The 24,708-nt window shown below is 36.4% G+C and overlaps 1 protein-coding gene across 1 annotated transcript in view; it reads right to left on the reverse strand.

Moving 5' to 3' along the window:
- Positions 1 to 245: 245 nt before the first annotated feature.
- The window catches only part of zcchc14 (zinc finger, CCHC domain containing 14), a 117,897-nt gene continuing 93,434 nt past the window's right edge, over positions 246 to 24,708 (reverse strand). The window contains exons 10-13 of the mRNA XM_073070163.1: positions 22,486 to 22,613; positions 21,558 to 21,701; positions 11,484 to 12,941; positions 246 to 7,555 (exon numbers count right to left, since the gene is read on the reverse strand). Coding sequence (XP_072926264.1) covers positions 7,500 to 7,555; positions 11,484 to 12,941; positions 21,558 to 21,701; positions 22,486 to 22,613 — 1,786 coding nt within the window. The 3' untranslated portion in view covers positions 246 to 7,499. The remainder of the gene's footprint in view (positions 7,556 to 11,483; positions 12,942 to 21,557; positions 21,702 to 22,485; positions 22,614 to 24,708) is intronic.

Genomic DNA, 24,708 nt, shown 5'->3' on the forward strand with positions numbered 1-24,708 from the left:
TCGTGCAACAGAAGGCGGCAAATGTGATTTGGTGGTCAAAATCAGAGTATTGAATTATAATCTGCACTTTTAGGAATACCTAAAATTGTCATCAAGATTTGACTGTGCAGGTAAGACAGTGTTGCAACAGCTGTTGATAATTGAGATGCTGCAACTGATAGACTTTGTAACTAAATTTTGAGATTCCCAATGGAGAAAGTCAGAAAAAAATTGGTCATGTATTCAGTTCATTAAAAGAGAGGCAGTTCAAATTTAATGGGTACATTTATTTCACTATGAAAACAGAAATTGTATATCAACACATTGTTGTTCAATGTAAACAGGCACTGACTGGATAAATCACAAGATGTCTTAATCCAATGAAATTTTACTTTTAAAATCAAGTTATTATATGGAGCAATTGGTAAGAAATGGAGGACAGATTTAATTTACAATATCTGGTATCTTATTACTCAATAAGAAACCAAGAAACAAAGGTAAGGTTTACTTTTGAACTGAATAACATGCAGTGTTGTGCATGCCATTTTTACTGCAAGCAAGCACTTAGAAAAACATATTTTAAAATCATAGTTAAAATGAATGCTTTATCGACAGATTGCAAATATAACAATTTGAACTGAGGACAATGCAGAATTTCAAAATGTTTTACATATCATGAGGACTAATACAAGATACATTTTCTGTGAAAATAGAGAAATGTGTCTCAAAACTCTAATATTTATACCTGGTGTACAGCATAAGAAAATGTTTTGCTCAATTCAAGTAAAGATATTTTATAATTTAACTAGAGGTAGTACTACCCAATCTTAGTTAAATTTCAAAGTTTTCTATGGATATACAGTATAAAAACCACAGATTCCAAATGAGAAACAGATTCTTAAACAATAGGCATTATTTACATGTAAAAGAGGATATATTACTGATGAGTCAAGAACTCTACCTCAATATATGTGTACTAAGTAATTTTTCAGTATTAAAAATATGAGTCCATCATTCTCCACCATACAAAATAAAAACTTACATGGTATATTATCCCATGATTATATTTCATTTAAACAGAATATGAGTAAATATGATGCAAAAGTGTTAGAACTCATTTCTTTGTAACAGCAAGGATTAATTAGCAATAAGCTGTCAAAATTGTACAAATAAATATTAATCTATTGAAATTTCTCCTAATTTTGACAGTTACAAAATGCCCTTGTAAAATTTAACATTAATTTTCAAGGTGCTTATTAAAATTTTCCTGGACAATTTTCAATTGGAATTTATTTAGTATTTGGTAGACCATAACATAATGGGGAGGGATCAGTATGGAAGTAAAGATTTGAAGAAAAGGGGAAAAATAAGAGATCAGCCAATATATCTTGTTTAAAAATACACATTAAATTATCCTGTTAATGTGTTATTAAATACACATTAAATTTAGATTGATATGCAAGACCCCCATACCAGGTTAAAGTGATCTTTGGACTCTGAAAATAAATGAACTTCTTTTAAGCCAAATACCCCTTGGCTGTCTCCAAGAATGCTGCAAAATCAACTTGCATAGAGATCCGTTGCCAGTTGATAGCACTAAATACACTACATTTTAATGGCTGCAAGATCTCTGCACTTAAAATTAAGTTTTATTGAAGTTGACAAAGGTATGAATTTCTAAGCAATGGTATAACCTGGTATAATGAAGTTCTCAAAAATAAATTCTTGTGCACACTTTACACCAATTTATCAATGGGAATGTTGGTGTTTCACATATGCAAGCATTTGTTCCATTGCAAAATTTCTAGGACCCTTTTATTAGGTAGTATGCCAGCTCTACATAAGATTCTACAATGCCCTAACAACAGCCAAATACATGGAAGTTTAAAAATATGGCACCCCTGTCAGGCTAATACATTCTTATATTCTTCTTCTAGTATGTCCTTTTACTCATGGAAAAAGAGTTTGAATTTGACCTGGAGAAATTATAATACAAATGTAATAGGGAGGTTCTGTTTGGGTAGTCTCAATACAAATTTCATTGGATGTGAGACAAATAGGCATATGACAATTTCATCCTAGAGGTTAAATTGCTAAGATTAGGTTCAAGATGCATACATGATACTATAATTTCCTTTGACTGTTACGTGTATGCTGCACTATCTTATGTTAAAGATAAAAACTGTACTATATCTCACCACTATTACCCCTCAATTAAAAGAGAAAACATTCTAATTAAAAAACAATAGAAAACGGCTGTGTTTCTGCAAGGGTAATCTGAACCAAATCAGCAATTTATACATACCACAAACACATAAGGTCGAATAGTTACTAAGGAATTAAAACTTAAAATAATGTTTTTTTAATTCAAAAATGAATTATGAACCAATCATCTGCATAGAATGCATGAACTACAGAAGCCATTGCAGCTTGGTGATTATAAAATGTAATTATAGTTTAAAATACAGAGTCTATCATTTTCTATATTATCATTCCCCAGGTCTGCTAATATTTCAAAAATCAATTTTTTATAATAATGACATTACACAGTAGAACTTGAATACTGCCCATTGTGAAATCGCAATTCAGTTACAAATGAATTTTGAACTGTTCCTATGGGGAAAAAAATCAGTTTTACACCCAGGTGTAAATTTTACTGTGTCTACCAAGTTTTACCAAGTTCAATTTTACCATGTCTACTATTATAATAATGGAGTAACACAGAAACTTTTTAATCCTCATTATGAATTTGTATCTGTATCCTAAACTCTCCACTATTTCTATGCAGTAACAATAGAGAGATATTAAGATACAGTGATATATATGCCTCCACAAAGAGAGCAAATCAAGGTAATAGTGAAATCATTGAAGATTCAGGTCATGAAAAGGAAACTACAAGTAGTATTCTAAATTGGCATCAATTGAAAACCAGTTAATTTTGCAGAGTACACATCAAATACACTATTTTTATTGTAAGTTTTACGTCTTCACTAAACCTTCAAAAGGTACGAGGAAACCATGGTAAACAGAATGTTGGAGTGCTTCAACTAAACAGTTCTATATAGAATGCAATATTTAATGATGGAGAAGATAGAATCGCCAGAACAAGTTATTCAGTTTTCAATGCATTATGCTATAGATTTAGTAACAAGATAGCAATTATCACGATAAACTTAGATGATATCATAACTTCAATACTCATCACACGTTAAATGTATGGCATAGTGGTATTAGCTGGTGAAAGTAAACTCAAAGGGGAAAAAAAGTTACAAAACTCTATAAAAGTTACAGATATGTCAGAATGTTTTGAATATACTAAACATCTAAACATTTCAGGTGACTATCATGAACCATCAATTACAACCTTCAGTAAGAGTGATGACTTCAAACCATTGTCAGGTTTCTGTAAGTCTCCAAATCACTGTCTGGTATCCATAATATATATAAACTTACTGAATTAAAAAAAAACAGTTCTTCTAAGAAACTGTAACATTTAACCAAAAGATGTGCTACAAAAAAATAAAACACAACTTTGATAAGATGGGGATATAATCAGCAGAGTAAGAGGTCAGACCTGGCAAGAAAAATTACAAAGGAAAAAAATACAAATATTATACTTATTATGAAGATTTTGCAAGTACTTCATTGCACTTGGGAATTTTTAAAAAAGCTTTAAGTTAATACATTTTTCTCAGTTACCTCCTACTTTTTCCCTCTCCTGAAGACATTGAAAGGAAAAATTCAAACTTGTTAAGTACGGTAATATTAAACTTGCTACATGGTAGCATCTGCACATTTCACTATTTTTCTGAAATTCTGCTTCATTGACTTTAATGTAAGGACAAATTTCTGGATGCAAGTTTTGTAGAAATTGAGTTAATTGTCATAGCTAACACTTTTGCTCAAGTGATTAATCCTCATAAATTGGAAGCTATAAAGCCATAAATAAAGCATAATACTATTTTCATTTTCTATACAAAGGAAACATTAAATAGCAATCAGAGGTGAACACTGTACCTAGTGTATCATATTTCCTATCTACCGCTAACACAGCCTGACGTCAATCGCTAAAACTGTTCATTCAGCAGGTAATGTGAATGAAGCTAGGTCTCCTCTAACCATTATGGCTTTGATCAATACAAACTTTTAATTATTAGCCATTGGAGTCTTGGAAGATTTAACTTTTCCTAAGCTGGATTGGAGAGACACAGAAACACCAAGACAGAGGAGACAAATGTGTACAGCAATGACAAAAAAGAAATAATCACTCTCCGTTCAGAAAAAAATCCTACTACCCATCACTCTCTATTCTATATTCTACTGGTATATGAAATGCAAACATAAGCTAGAAATATGACTAGTTTGCAACTCATGTTTCTTTCATAATAGAGGTGGCATTTCAAGGTATGATGAATGAACCCAGTAGCCGACCTATAATTTTATCACATTTATATACTTTTTAAAAAAAACGTATTTACAGATCTTGAGGATCAGTTCTTTTGCAACTCTGCCCAGTCGATGGGAGTTTTCAGTATACTTGAACAATACTGATAAATATTCAATATCTTTTCATTTGAAATGTCTAAAGGTAGCACAAATCTGTTTCTCATCTAGGTTTAGTTATGCAACAATTTCCTTTTTTCCTCTAATGCTAATCTGAATGGTGACCATATGCCAAAAATTTTCCAATCTGTGTTGCACAATCCTTCAAAAGTGAATAAACATTTTTCTCACATTGGAAATTCCCAAATGGGAAAAAAGTGAAGAAAAAATTAAATTTTTTTACATGTTCTAAGTTTTCATAAAGTCACATGATAAGGCCAAACATTCCATAATGTTTACAGATTCCTGTATGTTATGATCTCAAACATTATTAGTTGTATAAATGGAGGGTATAAACTTTCTACATTAATGCCTATCATCACTTTATGAGAATATATCAAATTCACATTAACTTAGATTGTCCATTGTTTAAGGCTATTGCCCAACTTGTTTCAGGCATGCTCTTATTTTAATCTTAAAGGCAGATAATATTCACACATTTTTACGATGGTCTTATGAAAAAACTTCCATGGACATAGGTATCTTGGTCATTCACTAGTACTATGAATTAATATTTGGTTATCACAAGTGGCCTAATACAGATATACGGTAGATAGCTTTCTCTTTCCACATCATAAATGGGAAGCTGTACCCAGCATCACTGAAGCACAATGTTATGATGTCTTCCAATGGTTTATTTCAATATAAAAGTGAGTGGCACAAAGAATTTTAAATCAACAAAAAGTTTCCAAATATCTGATTTTATAGAGTTATTGGTGCAGTCTACACTTTTAGAGTCATTCAGTTTACAGGATGGAATATCCAAAGCCTTTGAGAGACACACAACTTTAGTCCCTAAAATAACTTTTATGGGAGAGCTGGGTTACAGATGGTATTGAAATCAAGCAATTTTTAAAATTTCAAATCATATACTGTTAAAACAAAAATTATCTAGTGAAGTTATGTTCTGATTTTCAATATAACACCCAAGATTCCAAAGATCTGTTTTAATTCCCAATTCATTAGAAAAAAATTAGCACTTGGTATACCATAATCACCCCATATGCAGGTACACACTGCAGAAATTGCACGGGCCTTTTATAGAATAGCTAAAAAAGAAAAATTTCATGCCTTGGAAACACAGAAATGTCAAAAATGAAAACAATATTTTATTTACACTCCAAATTTCCAGTTAATAATGAGCAGGGCTTTTAATTAAAAGTTACTGCATTAGATTACAAACAATACCTTATTGTCCCAGTAAAAGTGTAGGCTACACCAACAAGCTTACCTAGAAACATCTGGTCACCAACATTATATTACACAATGGAAGCCTATAATAATTTAATCAAATTTACTTGAAAACTAACTCTTGATTTCAAGTTAATTAAGGCAAGTAATAATGTGCATATAATTTACTCCGACGTTATTTCTAAGCTGATTTCATATGGGTTGGGCAATGTAATGTCACATTAGCAACAAATAAAGATTGTTGAATCTCCAAGCTCTTTCTGTACTACAATATTATTTGTTGCATCAAACACTTTAACACACTTTATATCAAAATGTATTGAATCACATGCAGTACTGCAGTGTATGTTCAGTTCTGTGGAGAGCTTCCACTTTGCATAGAGACAAGAGGATGAGCCACTGTAAGTAACAGCTTCCATTTCCAATTCATACAGATCTGTATTTACAAATCTGGGACAGAGAAGTATAAAGCATTTAGATTTCTTTGTGATTGATGCAAAATTCTTCCAACTTTTATCTTAATGTACCAAGATGTTCTTCTCATGGGTGAAAGCAAAAAGAATCTGTTCTCATATTCCAAATGATGACAAAATAGCAGGCTACCTTCTCACACTAAAAGAATTAACAAACTGACTTTGTTGATTTAGTGTGTAATACAAGTTCATTGAAACTATAAATTGCAAAACCAATGCAATATTCTCATAAATGCTATCATACTGTATGTAAAGTTTCTTCTACAACAGCTGTTGATTGACTTACATGTACGCACGCATTCTCTCTCTCTCTCAAACACACATGTACACACACACACACACACACACACACACACACACACACACACACACACACACACACACACACACACACACACACACACACACACACACACACAGGTACAAACACTTGTAAACATGACAAATTGATTCAGGAGAACTTGACAGGATATTTCTACAAAACAGAACTAACTTTACAAAAAATATTTTTGTATCATTTTACATGTAAAGGTCTCTCTATTAAAAATATACAAGTTGAAGAACCTTACAAAAACAGATACAAGTTTTCCCACCCAATCATATTTATATTCAGCAACTTCTCAGTGGCTTAAAAAGTTCTTCAGTTCTTTCGGCGTTGTTTTTCCAAATATCTTCCCTATCTTGGTGGTCATATGAGAGTACCTCGTAGAATTCTGCTGTGTTCCACCAATGTTGCATTGTAAATTTTACAATGAATTATTTGAAACTGAGTTCCTTGTTCCTCTCTCTGGAGTTAGTTCATTCCTTGCCCTTCCCACTAAACCCAACAATCAACACAAATTTTCTCCTATTCTTATAAAGCTGTACAGTATTGGCCATCAAAAGGAAAATGGTTACTCTGGAAGATTTCTGCTTTTGTGTTTTAGTTCCTAGAAACAGCCATAGTTACGTAAAGGTTCAGGATAAATTTCATTTTCATTTGTGCCAATGCACAATTTTTGCTAAGTACACTGATCCTGGTTTTAGCCATAACATCTTAAAACTCCATCATACTTATATTTACAGCTAGTACATGCACAGTGTAGTTTATATTCCCGTATAAGATTTTTTTAAAAAGCACCTTTGGATTAAAAAAAAACAAAATTAATTTAACAGGACGTGATATCCACTGAACATATTTGTATCTTTCCTTGTACCTGCTGCTATTATACTCAATGGCACACTGTGATTCATATCAATGTGCATTTCCAACTATTAGTCTGTTGAATCCATACTTTCAGATGGAGGTGCATACTTCAGTCTAAAAGTACCTGAAAGATAATTGAACAAACAAATTAAAACACATTATGAATTTTCTTTTGCAAATATCTTCCAAAAGAAATTTAAAATATTTGGATTTTAATACATCTAAAACAACAGCTTGCAAATCATAATAATCAATGCACAGTTCATTTGATTTTATTTTTATAAACATACATCACCATATTTATTAAGTTCACAAGTCAATTACAAAGATAAATATAACTGAAGGTAAGGAGTCTTTATTCTTTGAGAGGGAAAAAGGGTATCATTCTTCAAATAATTCCATACGTTTATTCAGCCTTAACCTGTTCTAGAAAATTATAAATTCTGTCTCTATCAAAGCAACTCCTATTATATCCCTGCTCACATCCAGAATAATAGCCAAGCAACTGCTTGAATTACAGTAGCCAATATGCATGTCCCCACAAACAGCAATGTAAAAAGAAACAATCATTTTAGTAATGGTGGTTCAAAAATAAATTTGGCCAGACACCGGTAACAAATCACACTATGCTAATTTTTCACATGAAAGCAATTAAGGCCTCTGTTTAATAACATTTTTTTTCCTTAAGATGGCACCTTGGAGATCTGTGTCCAGTGGTGTACCACAAGGCTTGATGCTGAGCACTTGTATTTTGTAATTAAGAAATTAAATGTAAATGTAGGATGTATGATTAGTACATCACAGATATTATGAAAGCTGGAAGTGCTGTGGATAGTGAAGAAGGTTGTCTAAGGATACAGCAGGAATAGAAGGAAATTCTGTAGTTGCAATGGTAGATGAAAAATTAATTCTAATAAGCATATAATGATACATTTTGAGAAATCAAATAGAATTAGAACATACAGTTAATGTATATTTACTTTGAATATAAATTTATATTTTAATATATAGGATTTATTTGTTACTGAAGCAAGAAATTAAAAGTTTAATTCTTTTGGGCTAAGAATTCCTTTCTGCGGGTGAAAGCAAAACACCATCTGTCATATTTCAAAAGATAAAGTGTAAAAGGGAGGTGACAATGGATATTAGACCACTGGAAAATGACACTGGAAAGGTAGTAATGGGGGACAATGAGATAGCAGATGAACTGAGTAAGTATTTGGCATCAGTCTTCACTGTGGAAGACACCAGCAATACGGTGGAAGTTCCAGCTACCAGAAGGCATGGAGTGTGTGAAGTTACCATAACTAGAGAGAATGTTCTTGAAAAACTGAAAGGTCTGAAGGTAATTAAGTCACCTAGACCAGATGGTGTACACTCCTGAGTTCTGAAAAAGGTGACTGAAGAGATCATGGAGGCATTAGTAATGATCGTTCAAGAATCACAGCATTCTGGAATCATTCTGGAAGACTGAAAAATAACAAATGTCACTCCACACTTCAAGAAGAGAAAGAGGCAGAAGACAGGAATTTATAGGCCAGTTAATCTGACATCAGTAGTTGGGAAGATGTCGATTATTAAGGATGATATTTCGGGGTACTTGGAGGCATATCATAAAATAGGTCAGCATGGTTTCATCAAGGAAAAATCTTGCCTGAACAAATCTGTTGGAATTCTTTGAAGAAATAACAAGCAGAATAGACAAAGGAGAATTGATTGATGTTGTGTACTTGGATTTTCAGAAAGCCTTTTACAAGGTGGACACGAGGCTGCTTAAGCTATAAGCCTAAGATTCAGGAAGGATTCTAGCATGAATAAAGCAGTGGCTGATTGGCAGGAGGCAAAGAGTGGGAATAAAGGAAGGCTTTTCTGGCTGGCTGCCGGTGACTAGTGGTGTTCCACAGGGGACCGTGTTGGGACCAATTCTTTTTACATTATATGTCAATGATTTGAATGATGGAATCGATGGCTTCGTTGCAAAGTTTGCAGATGATATGAAGATGGGTGGAGTAGCAGGTAGTTTTAAGGAAGTAGAGGGGTTACAGAAGGACTTAGATTAGGAAAAATGGCAAATGGAATACAGTGTTAGGAAGTATACGGCCACGCCCTTTGGTAGAAGAAATGACAGGGTTGAATATTTTCTAAATGGCAAGAAAATACAAAAAAAAAACTGAGGTGCAAAGGGACTTGGGAGTCCTCGGGCAGGATTCCGTAAAGGTTAGTTTTTAGGCTGAGTCTGTAGTGAGGAAGGCAAATGCAATGTTAGCATTCATTTCAAGAGGACTAGAATATAAAAGCAAGGATGTAATGTTGAGACTTTACAAAGCACTGGTGAGGCCTCACTTGGAGCATTGTGAGCAGGTTTGGGCCCCTTATCTTAGAAAGGATGTGCTGATTCTGGACAGGGTTCAAAGGAGGCTCACGAAAATGATTCCAGGATTGAATGGCTTATCCAATGAAGAGCATTTGATGGTTCTGGGCCTGTATTCACTAGAATTCTGAAGAATGATGGATGACCTCATTGAATAGTGAAAGGCCTTGATAGAGTGGATGTGGACAGGATGTGTCCTATGGTGGGAGAGTCTAAGACCAGAGGACACAACTTCAAAATAGAGAGGCATCCTTTTAGAATGGGGATGAGGAGGAAATTTCTTTAGACAGAGAGTGGTAAATCTATGGAATACTTTGCCACAGGCAGCTTTAGAGGCATGGTCTTTATGTATATTTAAGGCAGAGGTTGATAGATTCTTGATCGGTCAGGGCATGAAGGGATACGGGAAGAAGGCAGGAGACTAGGGCTGAGAGGAAAATTGGATCAGCCATGATGAAATGGTGGAGCAGAGCAATGGGTCAAATGGCCTAATTTTGTTTTATATCTTATGGTCTTATAACATAATAACAACAGATCTTCTCACACTATAAGAATTAATTGATTTTGGTGACTTAGCTGCTAAGGAATGTTGATGAACAATGGACTTTGGGGTTCAAGTCCAAAGTTGAAAGTGGCAACACGACTAATAGGAAGAGAAAAATGCATATGATATGTTTGCTTTCATAGGTAAGAGCATAGAAAATAACAGTTGAGAAGTTATATTTCAACTTCACAAAACACTAGTTAGAATCCACTTGGATACAGTGTACAGTTTTGGCCACCATACCACAGTATGTGGTTGTCTGGAGAGAGCAAAGAGGAAATTAAGCTGGATTGGAGGACTTTTTGGAGGGATTGTTGTTTTCCCTGGAGCAAAGAATGCTGTTGGTTGACCTGATACAGATATATAAAATTATAAGAAGCATACTGTAGATAGGATAGATAGTCAGAATGTTTGTCATGATATCAAAAAGAAGAGGATATAGGTTAAAGATCAAAGGAAAGGTTCAAAGACTCATTTTATTATGAATGTATGCAGAATACAACTCTGAAATTTGTCTTCTCCAGATAGCCATGGAATACAGAAAACCACATAAGTAGTTGAAAAAAACTACTAAAAAAACACATGAAAAGAAAAAGAAACAAAAACTTGCAAACCCCAAACACCCCCAACTCCTCCCTCACACAAAAACTAACAGATAACCCAAACCCCCTTTATGGACATACAATCAAAGAAATATAAGCTATCTTATAAATTTATATTTATTGTGTATTTTTTATTATTAATTAATCTTTATTATTTTAATTTTTTGGTGCTGCATCAGATCCAAAGTAACAATTATTTTGATTTCCTTGTGTACAGAAATGACATTAAACAATCTTTAATCTTGAATCTCTTGAATATAATTGCATGACTACAGTGAAAAGACATAATATAAAATGCAAATATTTTTTTAAAAATCGGAGAAAAGTCATACACAATACGTTGAACAATGGTGTTTCATCTTCTAACCACAGTTGAAAGCTTCAAGGATCTAATTTGTTTTAAAAACTTACATATGCCGATTAATCCAATTTCTTTAACTTTCTTCCCACTACATTTACATTCACTTCAAAATTAATTCATTCTGTAGAAAGTTTACCAATTTATTGTGTTTATATAAATCTTAGCATAATTTACCTTGCTGATTGGAATCCATTGCTGGCTGCTTGCAGTCCTGAGCTCGATGCCCATTAGCCCCACAGTTGTAGCATGAAATATGTCCATTCTTTTTATGTCCTAATCCATTTGTGCTTCCTAGTACATGTTGTGTCTGATATACTGCAGTTGTACCACCCAAGAAATTCTGCATGGGAGGCATGACAAAGTTTGATGGTCCACTTAAGATGGATTCAGGAGTTACTGCACTATTATAGGCAGGGGATGGAACAACCGGATAGGGAAAGGCAGTACTGTTATTATATTGGGTGTTGATGTAACCGTTATTACACAGAGGACTGAATGGAAAAATTGGAAAAGTTAACACTGAATGCCCAGAAAATGGGCTTTGGAAGTAATTGGCATAGTTAATAGTCACAGGATTGGAACCGCAGTTTCCACTGCAGCCACAAGAACTGCAGACGTTACACCCAGATTGCTGCTGCTGTTGCACTGGGATATTCATTCCTGAGCCTCCATTACCATTATTGCTGTTAATATAACTGTTTTCAGCCACAGAGGAGATGGTTGGGCTGGAACTAGGGATAGGACAATTTGGCATACTTGCAATGTTTGTGAAGGATACTGAAGAGTGGCTACTGGCAGGTGCATTGTTGTTATTCGTGCAGAAAGTGCCAGAGATGGAAGCTACAGGTGAACATTGAATTGTTGAAAAGGCAACTTTGGTGTTTGCTGAATAAGGAACTGTTCTTGAGCTTATTACAGCAGGTGATACACTTTTCATTTGTACAACACTATTATAGGCAGTTTGTCCCACCAGCAATGGTTCTGTAGGAATGGGAGAAGAGACCAGGAGTTTCATAGGGGACTGAGAAATGTTATATGCAGAGTTACATGTTGCATTAGTGGAAGAACTGGTGTCCATTCTCAAAACTGATAATGGAGTAGTTTTGGATACATTATCAATGGAGGAAGGAGGTCCAACTTTAGTCCTAATTCCAAAGTTTATAACATTAGATGGAATCCCACTATTTTCTGACGCAATTGTAGATATTTGGGAAGCCTGAACAGGAGGGGTTGGCACTACATCTACAACTACCGGTCCAAGAGAGCCAAACTTTTTTTCCACTTTGATGCTATTGCCAGGTCCTTCATGAATTTTGTTTCCAAGGTCAACAGCTGGACTTCCATGGATTGGAGAGGATATCCCTGTTATTGGCTTTATATCAAAGCTGCTTCTTTCTGACTTGCGTACTGAATTCAGCATTCGGCTGGGAGCAATGTTTGAAGAGATCACTGGCATGATCTGCGCTGTGGAAATAGCTGAAGATACATGGCTGGGATGTGCTAATCCAGTCTCATTTTGTACTGGAGAGACTTGTGCTGTGGGTCTCCATGATCCAGTGTTTAGGTTACTCAGCTGATTTGATAACATTGCTGGTTTCTCCCTTACTTGAATGTCAAAAACAGTTTCCGCATCTGCAGGAGGAGTTACATGAATTAGTAACCAATTCATTCAGTGATGATTAAAATACTTAATCTCTAACCTACATAAAATTGGATTTGAAACTACTGGCTATTTGCATCAAATCTTATTGATTTCAATATTTTACACACTATAAAGATGAAAAAATAAAACTATGTGCCCTCACATGTAACAAAATATCTCTCCTACTGTAAGTCCAAATCTGAAAATAGCGAATAGATTGCCTGTTATTTGTTGCCAGAAATAAATGAAGTAATCTATGTATGATCACACTGGTGCATCATTATACACCTTGATCACTAGATTCACTCATTGGTATTCAACAATTCTAGATAGAGACCTGAGCACTTATCATTGCTCCTCAGCATTGCTAGGACAGTTTCTATTATAAAGTTCTAGGCTTCTTTCAACTTCATTTTTAATTCATACATTGCTTTAGCACAGAAGCAACAATAACATTTTATTGGTTTGAGTTCCACACAAAGAGACGTGAACATGTAATCGCAGTTCATATTCCAACCCAGTATTGAAGAGGTGCTTAACTGACATTTTTACTGTCAAGGTACACTAGGACCCAGAATGTCCTGTCAGTGGGTGAAAAGATTTTGCACTTTTTAATTGTGAAGAGCAGAAATCTCATGCATCCTGTCAACAATGATCTCTTAATCAACATCAATACAACAGATCATATTCTCCTTTACTTCAATGCTGCTCCAAAATGCAAGGCAAGAGCTTCACTTCAAACAATAATATTAGAGGAGGCTAATTAGCCTGGCAGGTGTAGACTAAGAGCTGTAAATTTCACATACTTAATACAACTTCCTTTTAACCTCTATAGCCCACGAGTATGTATTTCTGACTCTTAACCGTCTGCTACATAGAAATGTTTCCCTCATGTCATTTTTAAAACCTTTTTGCCAACCACATTCATTCTAAGTACCCTGGTTCTTGAGCCTTGAATCAACGGACACAGTTCCTCTCTATCTACTCTCACAATAACTGTCCTGATCTCTAGTGCTCTCTGCATTGAGTTTACATGATGTCCCTCTCACCATCTGAGTTTCCTTCCATATGCCAACTTGGGGGTTGGAAAGTTCATTGCTTCTGTAAATTACCTCTAGTGTATAGGTGAGTAGTAGAATCTGGGAAGAGTTGAAGAGAAAGTGGGATCAACAAAAATAGGATTAGTGTTAATAACTCTAGGGTGGTTGATAGTTGGTGTGGACTAAGAGAGCTGAAGGCTCTGTTTTGTCCTGTCTTTCACACTCCAACTCTATCAGATTTCCTCACAACCTCCTCTTAACTAGGAGAGGACCAGCTTTTCAACTCCACCTACTGTATGTAATTTAAGTTTCTTAGCCTTGAAATCTTAATATGTAAAGAGCTTTGAGGTGTCCTAGAATGAAAGATACTCTTCAATTGCAAGAACACTAAAATTCTTCAAACAGTGTTAGTTTTATATAGCAGTTTAAGTGGAAAAACTTGAGTTGGTCAAGAATCAATGGAGGTTAACAGGGCACCGGAAATTAGGGAATGAGAGAATGTCATGGTTCCATTCAGGCAAGGCCATGCTGGTGCAGAGCCAAAGGGAGAACTGCAGCATGAGGCATGTATAGGATAAACGGAACTACTGCAGTATATGTTAATACAGGCACTGGACTCCTCGACCTCAGATCATGCAGATTTTCTTTAAATTAAGATGAAGCAATTCACACATTTCATGCATACTTTTGCAAGAAAAATGTATGCAGATCAGAGGCTACATAAAGAACTGAATTAATAGAAATATATGTTCTAACTGTGTTGTACTTATTTGCATGCCTCTGTTCACAAATGGCCACCTGAACTAGAAAATATGGAGGACTGGCTAACCATGATAGAGTAATATCCATACTGTCAAAATAACTGGGGTTGTAACAATAAAGTAAATTAGCTTGACATGACTTTAAGCTCTCGATTATTTAAAATACAACATTTCTTCAGCAAATTTGTTAGACTTTAGAGAAGTACAGGCAAGGGATAACCGTATTCTGTGCACCTCAATCATCTGAAGTACAGATATAGTAGATAGTAAGAAACTTTTCTCCATGGCAGAGTTTTTTCAGATCAAAGGACATTGGTTTAATATGAGGTTTAGAGGGTCTGAGGAAGAATATTTTCACCACAGATAGTTGCAATTTGGAACACTCTGCTTAAGAAGGTGGTGGAGCCAAGTTCAGACTCTAAAGAAGCATCTGAATGAGCACTTGAATCATTAAGTCATAGCAGGCATTGAACTAGGTGCTGGTAAATGGGATCAACATACATAAGTATTTGTCAGCTGGCATAGGGACAATGGGTACAGGGCTGCCCTCTGTGCTGTATGACTCTAAAAATTTATGACAACATTATCTACCTGCACTTGCACTTTAATGCCAACATTTTCCTGTCATCAGCATCAGCAAGAGTGATCAAACTAAAAAAGAGCTTAAGAAGTTTATATGAAAGAGCAGACATTCTCTGGACAGTAAAAAGCACCAATGGACACACTGTAGACTGTTGTTTATTAATTACAGCTCCACCTTCAATACTATAATTCCAAGCAAACTCATCTCCAAATGCCTAGACCTAGCACTCAGCACTTCCCTTTGCAACTGGATCCTTCTTTGACTTCCCAACCGGCAGTCCACAACAAATAAGAATAGGCAACAATATATCCACCACAGTTACTTTCAACATTGGCGCTCCACAAAACTGTGTTCTTGGGCTTATTACTCTATTCACTATGCACTCACAACTCTGTGGCCAGATTCTGCTCTATCTCCATTTACAAGTTTGTAGATGATACCACCATAGTGGACAATATCTCAATTAATGATGAATTGGACTACAAAGCAGGCAGAGAACTGGGTGACATGGAAGCATGACAACAACCTCTCCCTCAATCTCAGCAAAATAAATGAGCTGGTCACTGACTTCAGGAAGGTGGGTGGTGCGCATGCTCCTGTTAACCATCATTGATGCTGAGATTGAAAGGGATGAGAGCTTCAAGTTCCTCAGACAGTACATTGTTAATAGCCTGTCTTGGATCAACTATGTAGACATCACAGCCAAGAAAGTTCACTGGTGCCTCTACTTCCTCAGGAGGCTAAAGAAATTTAGCATGTCCTCATTGACCCTCACCAAATGCTCTACCCATAGCTGCAAGAAAATACACACAGTCGTGAACACAATTCAGCACATCATGAAAAGCCACCTCCTCTCCATGGATTCTGTCCACAATTCTCGCTGGCTTGGTAAAGCAGCAATGCTAGACATTTGCTTCTCTCTCCCCTCACATTGGGTAGAAAATACAAAACCCTGGAAGGTTGTGCCACCAGGTTCAAGGACAACTTCTATCCCACTGTTATAAGACTAATGAATGATCCCCCAGTATATCAAGATGGATTCTTTACCTTACAATCTACCTCTTGAAAGCCTTTCACCTTATTGTCTACCTGCACTGCACTTTCTCTGTAACTGTAACATTACTCTGCATTTGGTTAGTATATTACCTTGTACTACCTCAGTGCATTGCTGTCGTGAAATGATCTGTATAGGCGACACACAAGTCAAGTTTTTTACTGTACCTTGGTATATGTGACTATAATTTACAAATTTAAGTGAATTTTTACTTGTCTGTTCATTTTAACTGCTCCCACAATAACAACTTTTTTCACTCCACATTTCTACACACCTCATGAGTCCATTAAAATCTATAAATAGTCACACAAATCAAATACAAATATGGTTTAGATGCAACATATTCAGTGATTTTATCTTAGTGTATGGGGGTAACTCTAGAAGTTTAGCAGAGATCAGGACTACCAATGATAGCCACTAAGACCTATCTTTTAGAACTAATAAAATAAGTCACAGAGGCTCTTGAAAATATGACGAATGTGCCTCTGAACTTTCATCAGTGGCCAAAGTGGGTACGGCATCAAAAAGTGGTGATTTTTTTTTTAGTACCAATGATATGGGTAGGAAAATGGATGAGATTCTGCAGAGTATGGGGAAGTAGATAGGAAGCTAAACTGGAGGACCTCAGGTGTAGTCACCTCAGGTTTGCCAACTGTGCTATGTGCAAATAGGACAATATAGCTGAAGAACTGGTGTGAGGGTATGGTTTCAGATTTGTGGATCATTAGAATCTCTTATGGGGAAGGTATTGTGGCTATAAAAAGTATTCAACCCCATTGAAAGCTTTCATGTTTATTGCTTTACAACATTGAATCACAGTGGATTTAATTTGGCTTTTATTGACACTGATCAACAGAAAACACAATGACTCCAAGCATAAAGTCAAAGCTACATTGGAATGGCTTAAAAACAACAAAGTTAATGTCCTGAAGTGGCCAAGTCAGAGTCCAAACCCCAATCCAATTGAGAATTTATGGCTGGATTTGAAAAGGACTGTTCACTCACGATCCTCATGCAATTTGACAGAGCTTGAGGAGTCTTGTACAGAAGAATGGGGAAAATTGCAGTGTTCAGATGTGCAAAGCTGATATAGACCTGTTCACACAGACTAAAGGCTGTAACTGCTGCCAAAGGTGCACCTACTAAATACTGACGTGAAGGGGGTGAATACTTATGCAATTAATTATTTTGTTTTACATTTGTAATTAATTTAGATCACTTTGTAGAGATCTGTTTTCACTTTGACACAAAAGAGTTTTTCCTGTTAAACAGTGTCAAAAAAAAGCCAAATTAAATCTATTGTGATTCAATGTTGTAAAATAATAAAACATGAAAACTTTCAGGGGATGGGGTAAATACATTTTATAGGCACTGATAACCTGTGCAAAAGGGGCAGATTATACCTGAAATTGAGAGGGACCAATAAACAATATCCTTGCAGGCAGATTTGCTAGAGCTTGTGCGGAAGGTTTAAGCTGGTTTATCAGTGGCTGGAAACCAAAATGATAGGTTAGAGGATGGAGCAGTTGGTGTAAAGGTAGATGCTGTGCGAGGAGAAACTGTGAGGAAGGATAGGCACTCATAGGGCATAATTGTATTTAGTGGGATGGGTTGCAGCTCAGCAATTTTATTGCAAAAGTATCAGGAACAAGGGTGATGAACATAGAAAAACTACAAAATCGTGGCAATTAGAAAGACTTGGCTGTCTGAAGGGCATGCATGGCAGCTGGATGTTCTGGGGTTTAGATTTTTTTTAAAGGGAGAAGGAGGTAAGTAAAATAGGTGAGGGGAGTGGCATTTCTAATCAGAGACAGTATCATTCCTGCAGAAAGAAAGGACATCATGGAGGTGTCATTTACTGAGTCAGTATGGATGAAAGTAAAAAAAAGTAAAGAAACACTGACTCTGTTGGAAGTATTCCATGGACCACCGAATACCAACAAAGACACTAAGGAGCATATCAGGAGGCAGATTTCGGAGGTGCAAAAATTAGAGGAATGTTGTCATGGGTAACTTCAACTTCCCTAATATTGGTTGACACCTCCTTAATGCAAAAGGCGTAAATGGGGCAGAATTTGTTAGGTGTGTCCAGGAAGGATTCCTGACACAATGTACAGAATGACTGGAGGAAAAGGCCATGTTGGACCTAGCATTAGGTAATGAATCTGGTCAGGTGACAGATCTCCCAGTGGGTGAGCACTTTGGACACAGTGACCACAACTCCTTAATCTGTACCACAGTGCTTGACAGGGATAGGAAAAGAGAAGTATTTAATTTGGGAAGGGTGGTTTATGATGCTATTAGGCAGAAACTTGGGAGCATAAATTGGGAACGGATGTACTCAAAAATGCACACCAGAAGTGTGGAGGTTGCTCAAGGAGCATTGCATGGAGGTCTGGGTAGGTTTGTCCCATTGAGATGTGGAAAGAATGTTAGGGTGAAGGAACCGCAGTGGATAAGAGATGTGGAACATCTAGTCAAGGGGAAGAAAGCATTCTTAAGGCTTAGGAAGCAAAACCTTATGGGGTTGTGTGGGACAGGCAGGTCATGCCTCAGAAACAAAGGTTAGTAGTAAATAGAATTCATTTTGATCAGAGGTTGATGAACAGTGGTATTCCACAGGGAACTGTTCTGGGACCCCTGTTCTTTGTGATTTTTATAAATGACGAGTGAGGAAATGGAGGGGTGGATCACTAAGCTTTCTCATCAGTAAGATGGCAGGAAGGTTTATGGTGTTATGGATAGTGTAGAAGGATGTAATAGGTTACAATAGGACATTGATAAGATGCGGAGCTGGGCCGAGAAGTGGCAGATGGAGAACAATCCACAAAAGAGGGAAGCGATACATTTTGGATAGTCGAACTTAGGGTTAATGGCAGAATTCTTTAACAGTGTGGAGTAAGAGAGTCTTTCCTAAAATCTAAATAAAAACATTGTGGTGCTGTATTTATGTCATGCTCCTGTTTGTTGAAAATCTAGTGTTAAGTTCAAAGTCAAGCTGTTTGTCGAAATTTAGTGCTAAGTTCACAGTCAAGCAATGTTATTGTTAAGTGCTTTTCGTCATGTATGCTGTGCCCATATAATGAAGCAGCGCTCTTAGGTGGAAGGAGGCTCTCTATGATATCATGTAATAAAGTCCTCTAGTCTGAAACAACTCTCTGAGTCAGCCTGATTTATTCTGTCTGCTGCTCCTCAGATTTTTCCCACAACAATTACTATCAGATTATATTATGCAACACTGAGACATTTCACATTCTTATCCATCACACATTTAACCTTCCAAATTCTAACCTTCCCTAGCTCTGCAACTTTATATAATTGGAGTCCTCTAGTATTCATCTGATGACTAATTGGAAATCCTAATATGGACCAAATGCAAGAAAACGGAACTAGCTCAGGTAGACAAGTTGGTCAGCATGGATGAGTTGGGCCAATGGTTCTAATACTGTGTTATATAATTCTATGACCAGTGGCTGGTGTGATTTTGGTTACGTACACCACAGTTTCTCATATTTCCTCCATAAGTCTCCCAGTCCTCTTTAAAACACATTTGTCAGAAGAAGTTCCTGCTTTATGTTTGCTTTTGTGGCTCCATGTTAAATATTGTTTGATAATGTTTCCTTAAAATGTTCTGGAATACTTTGTACACTTAAGACAATACAAATATTGTAAATACATGAACTTAAATTGTTTTAGATTTCTCTAGTAGAACAGTGCTGTGTAATTGTAAATTGAATTAAGTCTGAGTAAAGTAAATCCAGATTTTTCGGCAGGTTTCTTCTCAGCATTCTTTTCTGACATAAAAAGTCCTTAATGCAGCATGTAACATCCAAATCCACTGATAGTGAAATTTTCAACCTCATTGCTCTGAAAACAAAAGTTCATTCTTATTTGCAGAATAGTCAGTTTTAATTTACCTATTTACCCGAAAACTTGCTACTACTACATCCAGCACTCAAACTGCATTCTCTGTTATCATGGAGATCGGTGACCTCCTACTACATTAAATAAAGCCTCACTTCTTAATGGCTTTGCCAAAGATAGTTGAGACCTCAGTTACTTTCAGCTTCATAACCTCAGAATTACCCCAGGCTGCTACTGTAAGTTTCTTCCAATTATCAGTTTGTTTTTCACTGCTGAAATAGGGAGCTCATCTAAATTGAATCTTTATCTAGTTTCCTTTCATCCCACAGAAACAGAGAGTGCAAGTACACACAGACTTCATCAAAGAGCAGGTGTGTACTGGTTGCACTTATATCCCTACGGTAAACACTTGCCAGGAGTGCCTGGTTATACCTTTCCAAAGATATTTATGTATCTCTCCTGTATGAAGGGCATTCCTCCTGCAAGCATTGTTCTTCAACACATGTGCTTTTATGTTGATATCCTGGCAGCATACTCTCGCTCACCTCTCACCATGCACAATGCAGCATCCATTCACTTGCAACATCCTGAGAGTGCTGCTAGTTAGTGATATGTCCCTTAAGATCTTCCATTAAACCTCACACCAGCTGTATTGTACTTTACCAGCCGTGAGAACTTGCAATACTTCAATAGGAATATTGTGCTGAAATCAACAATTTTTAAGATAATGCCGTTCTTTGAAACTTGCCAATTAAAGGTTTTGCTTGTTACGTGATTTTCACTGTTACATTAGGGGTAAATACAAAACAATTTTAATACGAAGAAGATGGTGTGGAGAAATTTGTTTGCTAAGTTTAGTTATTGGTAGCAAATGATTTCAGGGGTCCAAAATAAACCTTTACACATTGAAACTTTTTGAGGACCAACCGTGAATAGCTATTTAATAATGAAATTTCAATCACCTTGCATTTAATGTACAACAGTTACTAATGAAAAATAATTAAATTTTCTTATTCACCCAAATGACTGATATATTTTCTTTTCAAATAAGTTTACCAAATTAACCATGCGTATTTCCCACACTGTTATCAGTATTTCTTGGCTGTGTTCAAGTTTATATTTTTGTGTCAGGATCCTCACACATTAGTTTTGCTAATTATAAGATTTACTTTGCTAGATATTTACTATTAATGCCTCAGGAAGTTTTGGACAAAGAGAGGGGATTCTGGGCAGCAGGTTGGATTTGAGGGAATTTTTCAACCAATAATGTAATTATTTTCCCTTTTTAACTTCAATAAACTTACTTCTTTCATTTTCATCTGCACTATCTGAACTCTCCTCCCTTCCCTGGATTCCTATTGGACTTGATGGTGAACTTGAATATTCAGAGGAAGATCCACTATCTTTTGCTGCTGTACGATTGTGCTGTTCTACCTCCATTCGGAGCTCTGAGGAAACAGAAGATAAAAATCACAAGTATATTTTAAACATTAAAATTAAAAGACATCAAAATTATACAAAGTACCTATTTAAAATTGTGGAAATAATCAACTTTGATGGGCATCCGTATTGAATCAAAGTAAAGTTACTTACTAATATACATTTTGATAAGTTAATGGTCGTGAAAAAAAATCAGCTTTACAACTTATTTCAAATCAGCAGCTGTCAATATATAAAACTGTAAGTAACAAAATTATTTGATTTTATTTTGATCGGTGAAACAAAATTCCGTGACATAATTTTGGCTACTATTTTCCCTCCAATAAGCAGAGAAAAGAAGAACTGACATTTGTATCACTTGTTAAGAAATAAATGAAGTGTAGTGAAATTTTCACAAACATAGGTAGAATAGTTTCCCATGTATGGTGTTCGTATTTTTTTAAACAAATCATAAATAGAATAAGTACTTAAGGGTGCTTGAGGATTCTATGGTATAATTATTAATTAAAATGACTCTGAAAAACAAATAGTTCAACTTAAGTGGGATAATAATTACAAGGTGTCCACAATAGTGAATGAGTTAGACAGCAAAGACATATAAAATAGGTTGTAGACTATCCTGCTAGAATACCTATGTATAACAGTGGCTACCAAAAGTAGCATTCGCTCAGTTAGCTACACAGTTAACGTAATGAGGTGACAGTATAAAACACGAGAAAGTCTATCCTAGAATATTGTTGAAAGTTTTATTAATTAAATGCAGATTTTATGATGACTTGTTTTGATAATTACCTGTAGCAGGGTTGCAGTGGATGGAATGAATAGGACCAAAATGACTTGTTGGTGTCACCCTTGCAATTCCAGCAGTAGAAACTGCTGACTGACCCACACTGTTAATATTTCTTCTCTCAGACTTCTCTCTGTCAATCACAATAAAGTTAACTTTAGAATGAAAGAACCTGATGACCAGAAAGTTCAAAATTCCAAGTTTCAGATTAAACAACTGCAAGTTGGCAGTTGCAAAGCTGCTCTATATAGATGAACAAATTATCTTTTTATTGAATTATAATCATTGTCTATGCACTGTGAAAAACACAGTCATCAGAAATAGAGGTAGCAAAACTCTAAAACTACTCGAGTCAGGTAGTATGCAAAAATATGGGGAAAAAACTGAAATTGGAATCTACCTAGCCTACCTAGGCCAGGGTGGAGAAAGCAGATCTGAGGTTTGACAACCAACTCTAGTGCAGACTGTGATACTGCACGCCCCAGAAATCTGAACTTAACCCTAATCAGCCACATTTCTCAGGACCTGGGAAAATTATCAACTTCAGGGAAATGTGCACTGCTGAATCCAGGAAATACAGTATGTGTACTACTACATAGCTCCCAATTAGCAATTTCACCTATTTCTCTGTCACACTTCCAGTCTCCACCCCTCTTCACTCCCAAGTGTGTGAAGTGCATCCAACTACATCTCCTTGAAGACCATGTTAAGGATCTGGAGCAGCAGCTGAATGTCCTTCGGCTTGGAGAGTGAGCAGATCATCGATCGGAATTATAAGGAAGTAGTCATCCCTAAGTTACAGGAGTTGGGTAGCTGGGTGGCTGTCAGGAGAACGAATGGGATGATGAATAGGCAGTTACCACAGGGTGCCCCTGTGGCTATTCCCCTTAATATTAAGTATACTGCTGTGGGGGAATGACCTCCCTGGGGAATGGAGACCAGGTTACTGGCACTGAGCATGGATCCATAGCGCAGAAGGGAAAGAGGGAGAAGAGGGGAGTGGTAGTGATAAGGGACTCAGTAGTCAGAGGGACAGGCAGGAGATTCTGTGGATGTGAAGGGGACACCCAGATGGTACGTTGCCTCCCAGGTGCCAGGGTCAGAGACATCTCAGATCATGTCCACAGCATTTTGGAGGTGGAGGGAGTGCAGCCAGATGTCTTGGTACATACAGGTAACAAAGACACAAGAAGGAAAAGCAAAGAGGTCCTGAAGAGAGAACTTAAGAGTTAGACAAGGGGATGGGAACCAGTGTGAAGGGATTCTGGATAGGATGGATGGTTAAAAAAAAAGCAAAGATAGTATGCAATCAGAATCTCAGAAAGGGCAAACAGATGATAGGACAAAATTGCAGCCAGCAGGGTGAATGTCAGTGCATTAGCGATGCAGAATCAAAATCAGTACTCAAAGTGTTATATCTCAATGCACGGAGTATAAGAAATAAGGTGGATGATTTTGTTGCACTTTTACAGATTGTAAGGTATGATTTGCCCATCACTGAATCGTGTCTGAAGAATGGTTGCAGTTGGGAGCTGAATGTCCAAGGTTACACATTGCATTGGAGCGATAGGAAGGTAGGCGCAGAGGGGGCGGCATGGCTCTGCTGGCAAAGTGGTATCAAATCATTAGGAAGATGAGACATAGGATTGGAAGATCCTTGTGGGTTGACTTAAGAAACTGTAACGGTAAAAGGGCCCTGATGGCAGTTACATACAGGCTCCTAACAGTAGTTGGGATGTGGGTTAGGGTTAGGACTACAGATTACAACAAGAAATAGAAAAGGCATGTCAAAAGGTTAATGTTACGATAGTCATGGGAGATTTTAACATGAGAAAATCAGGTTGGTAATGGATCTCAAGAGAGTAAATTTGTTGAATGCCAATGAGATGGGTTTTTTAGAGCAGCTCATCATTGAGATACCTAGGGGATCAGCTACACTGGATTGGGTGTTATATAATGAACCAGAGATGATTAAGGAGCTTGAAGTAAAGGAACCCTTAGGAGATGGTGATCACAATATGACTGTGTTCAACTTGAAATTTGATAGGGAGAAAGTAAAGTCTGACAGAGCAGTATTTCAGTGGAGTAAATGAAATTACAGTGATATGAGAGAGAGGAGTTGGCCAAAGTAAATTGGAAGGAGATGCTGACAGGGATGGCAGCAGAGCACCAACAGCTTGAGCTTCTGGGGAAAATGAGGAAGATGCACGATAGAAACAAAGAAATAT

Source organism: Hemitrygon akajei, chromosome 17 (genome assembly GCF_048418815.1).
Source record: "Hemitrygon akajei chromosome 17, sHemAka1.3, whole genome shotgun sequence".
NCBI lineage: Eukaryota > Metazoa > Chordata > Chondrichthyes > Myliobatiformes > Dasyatidae > Hemitrygon > Hemitrygon akajei.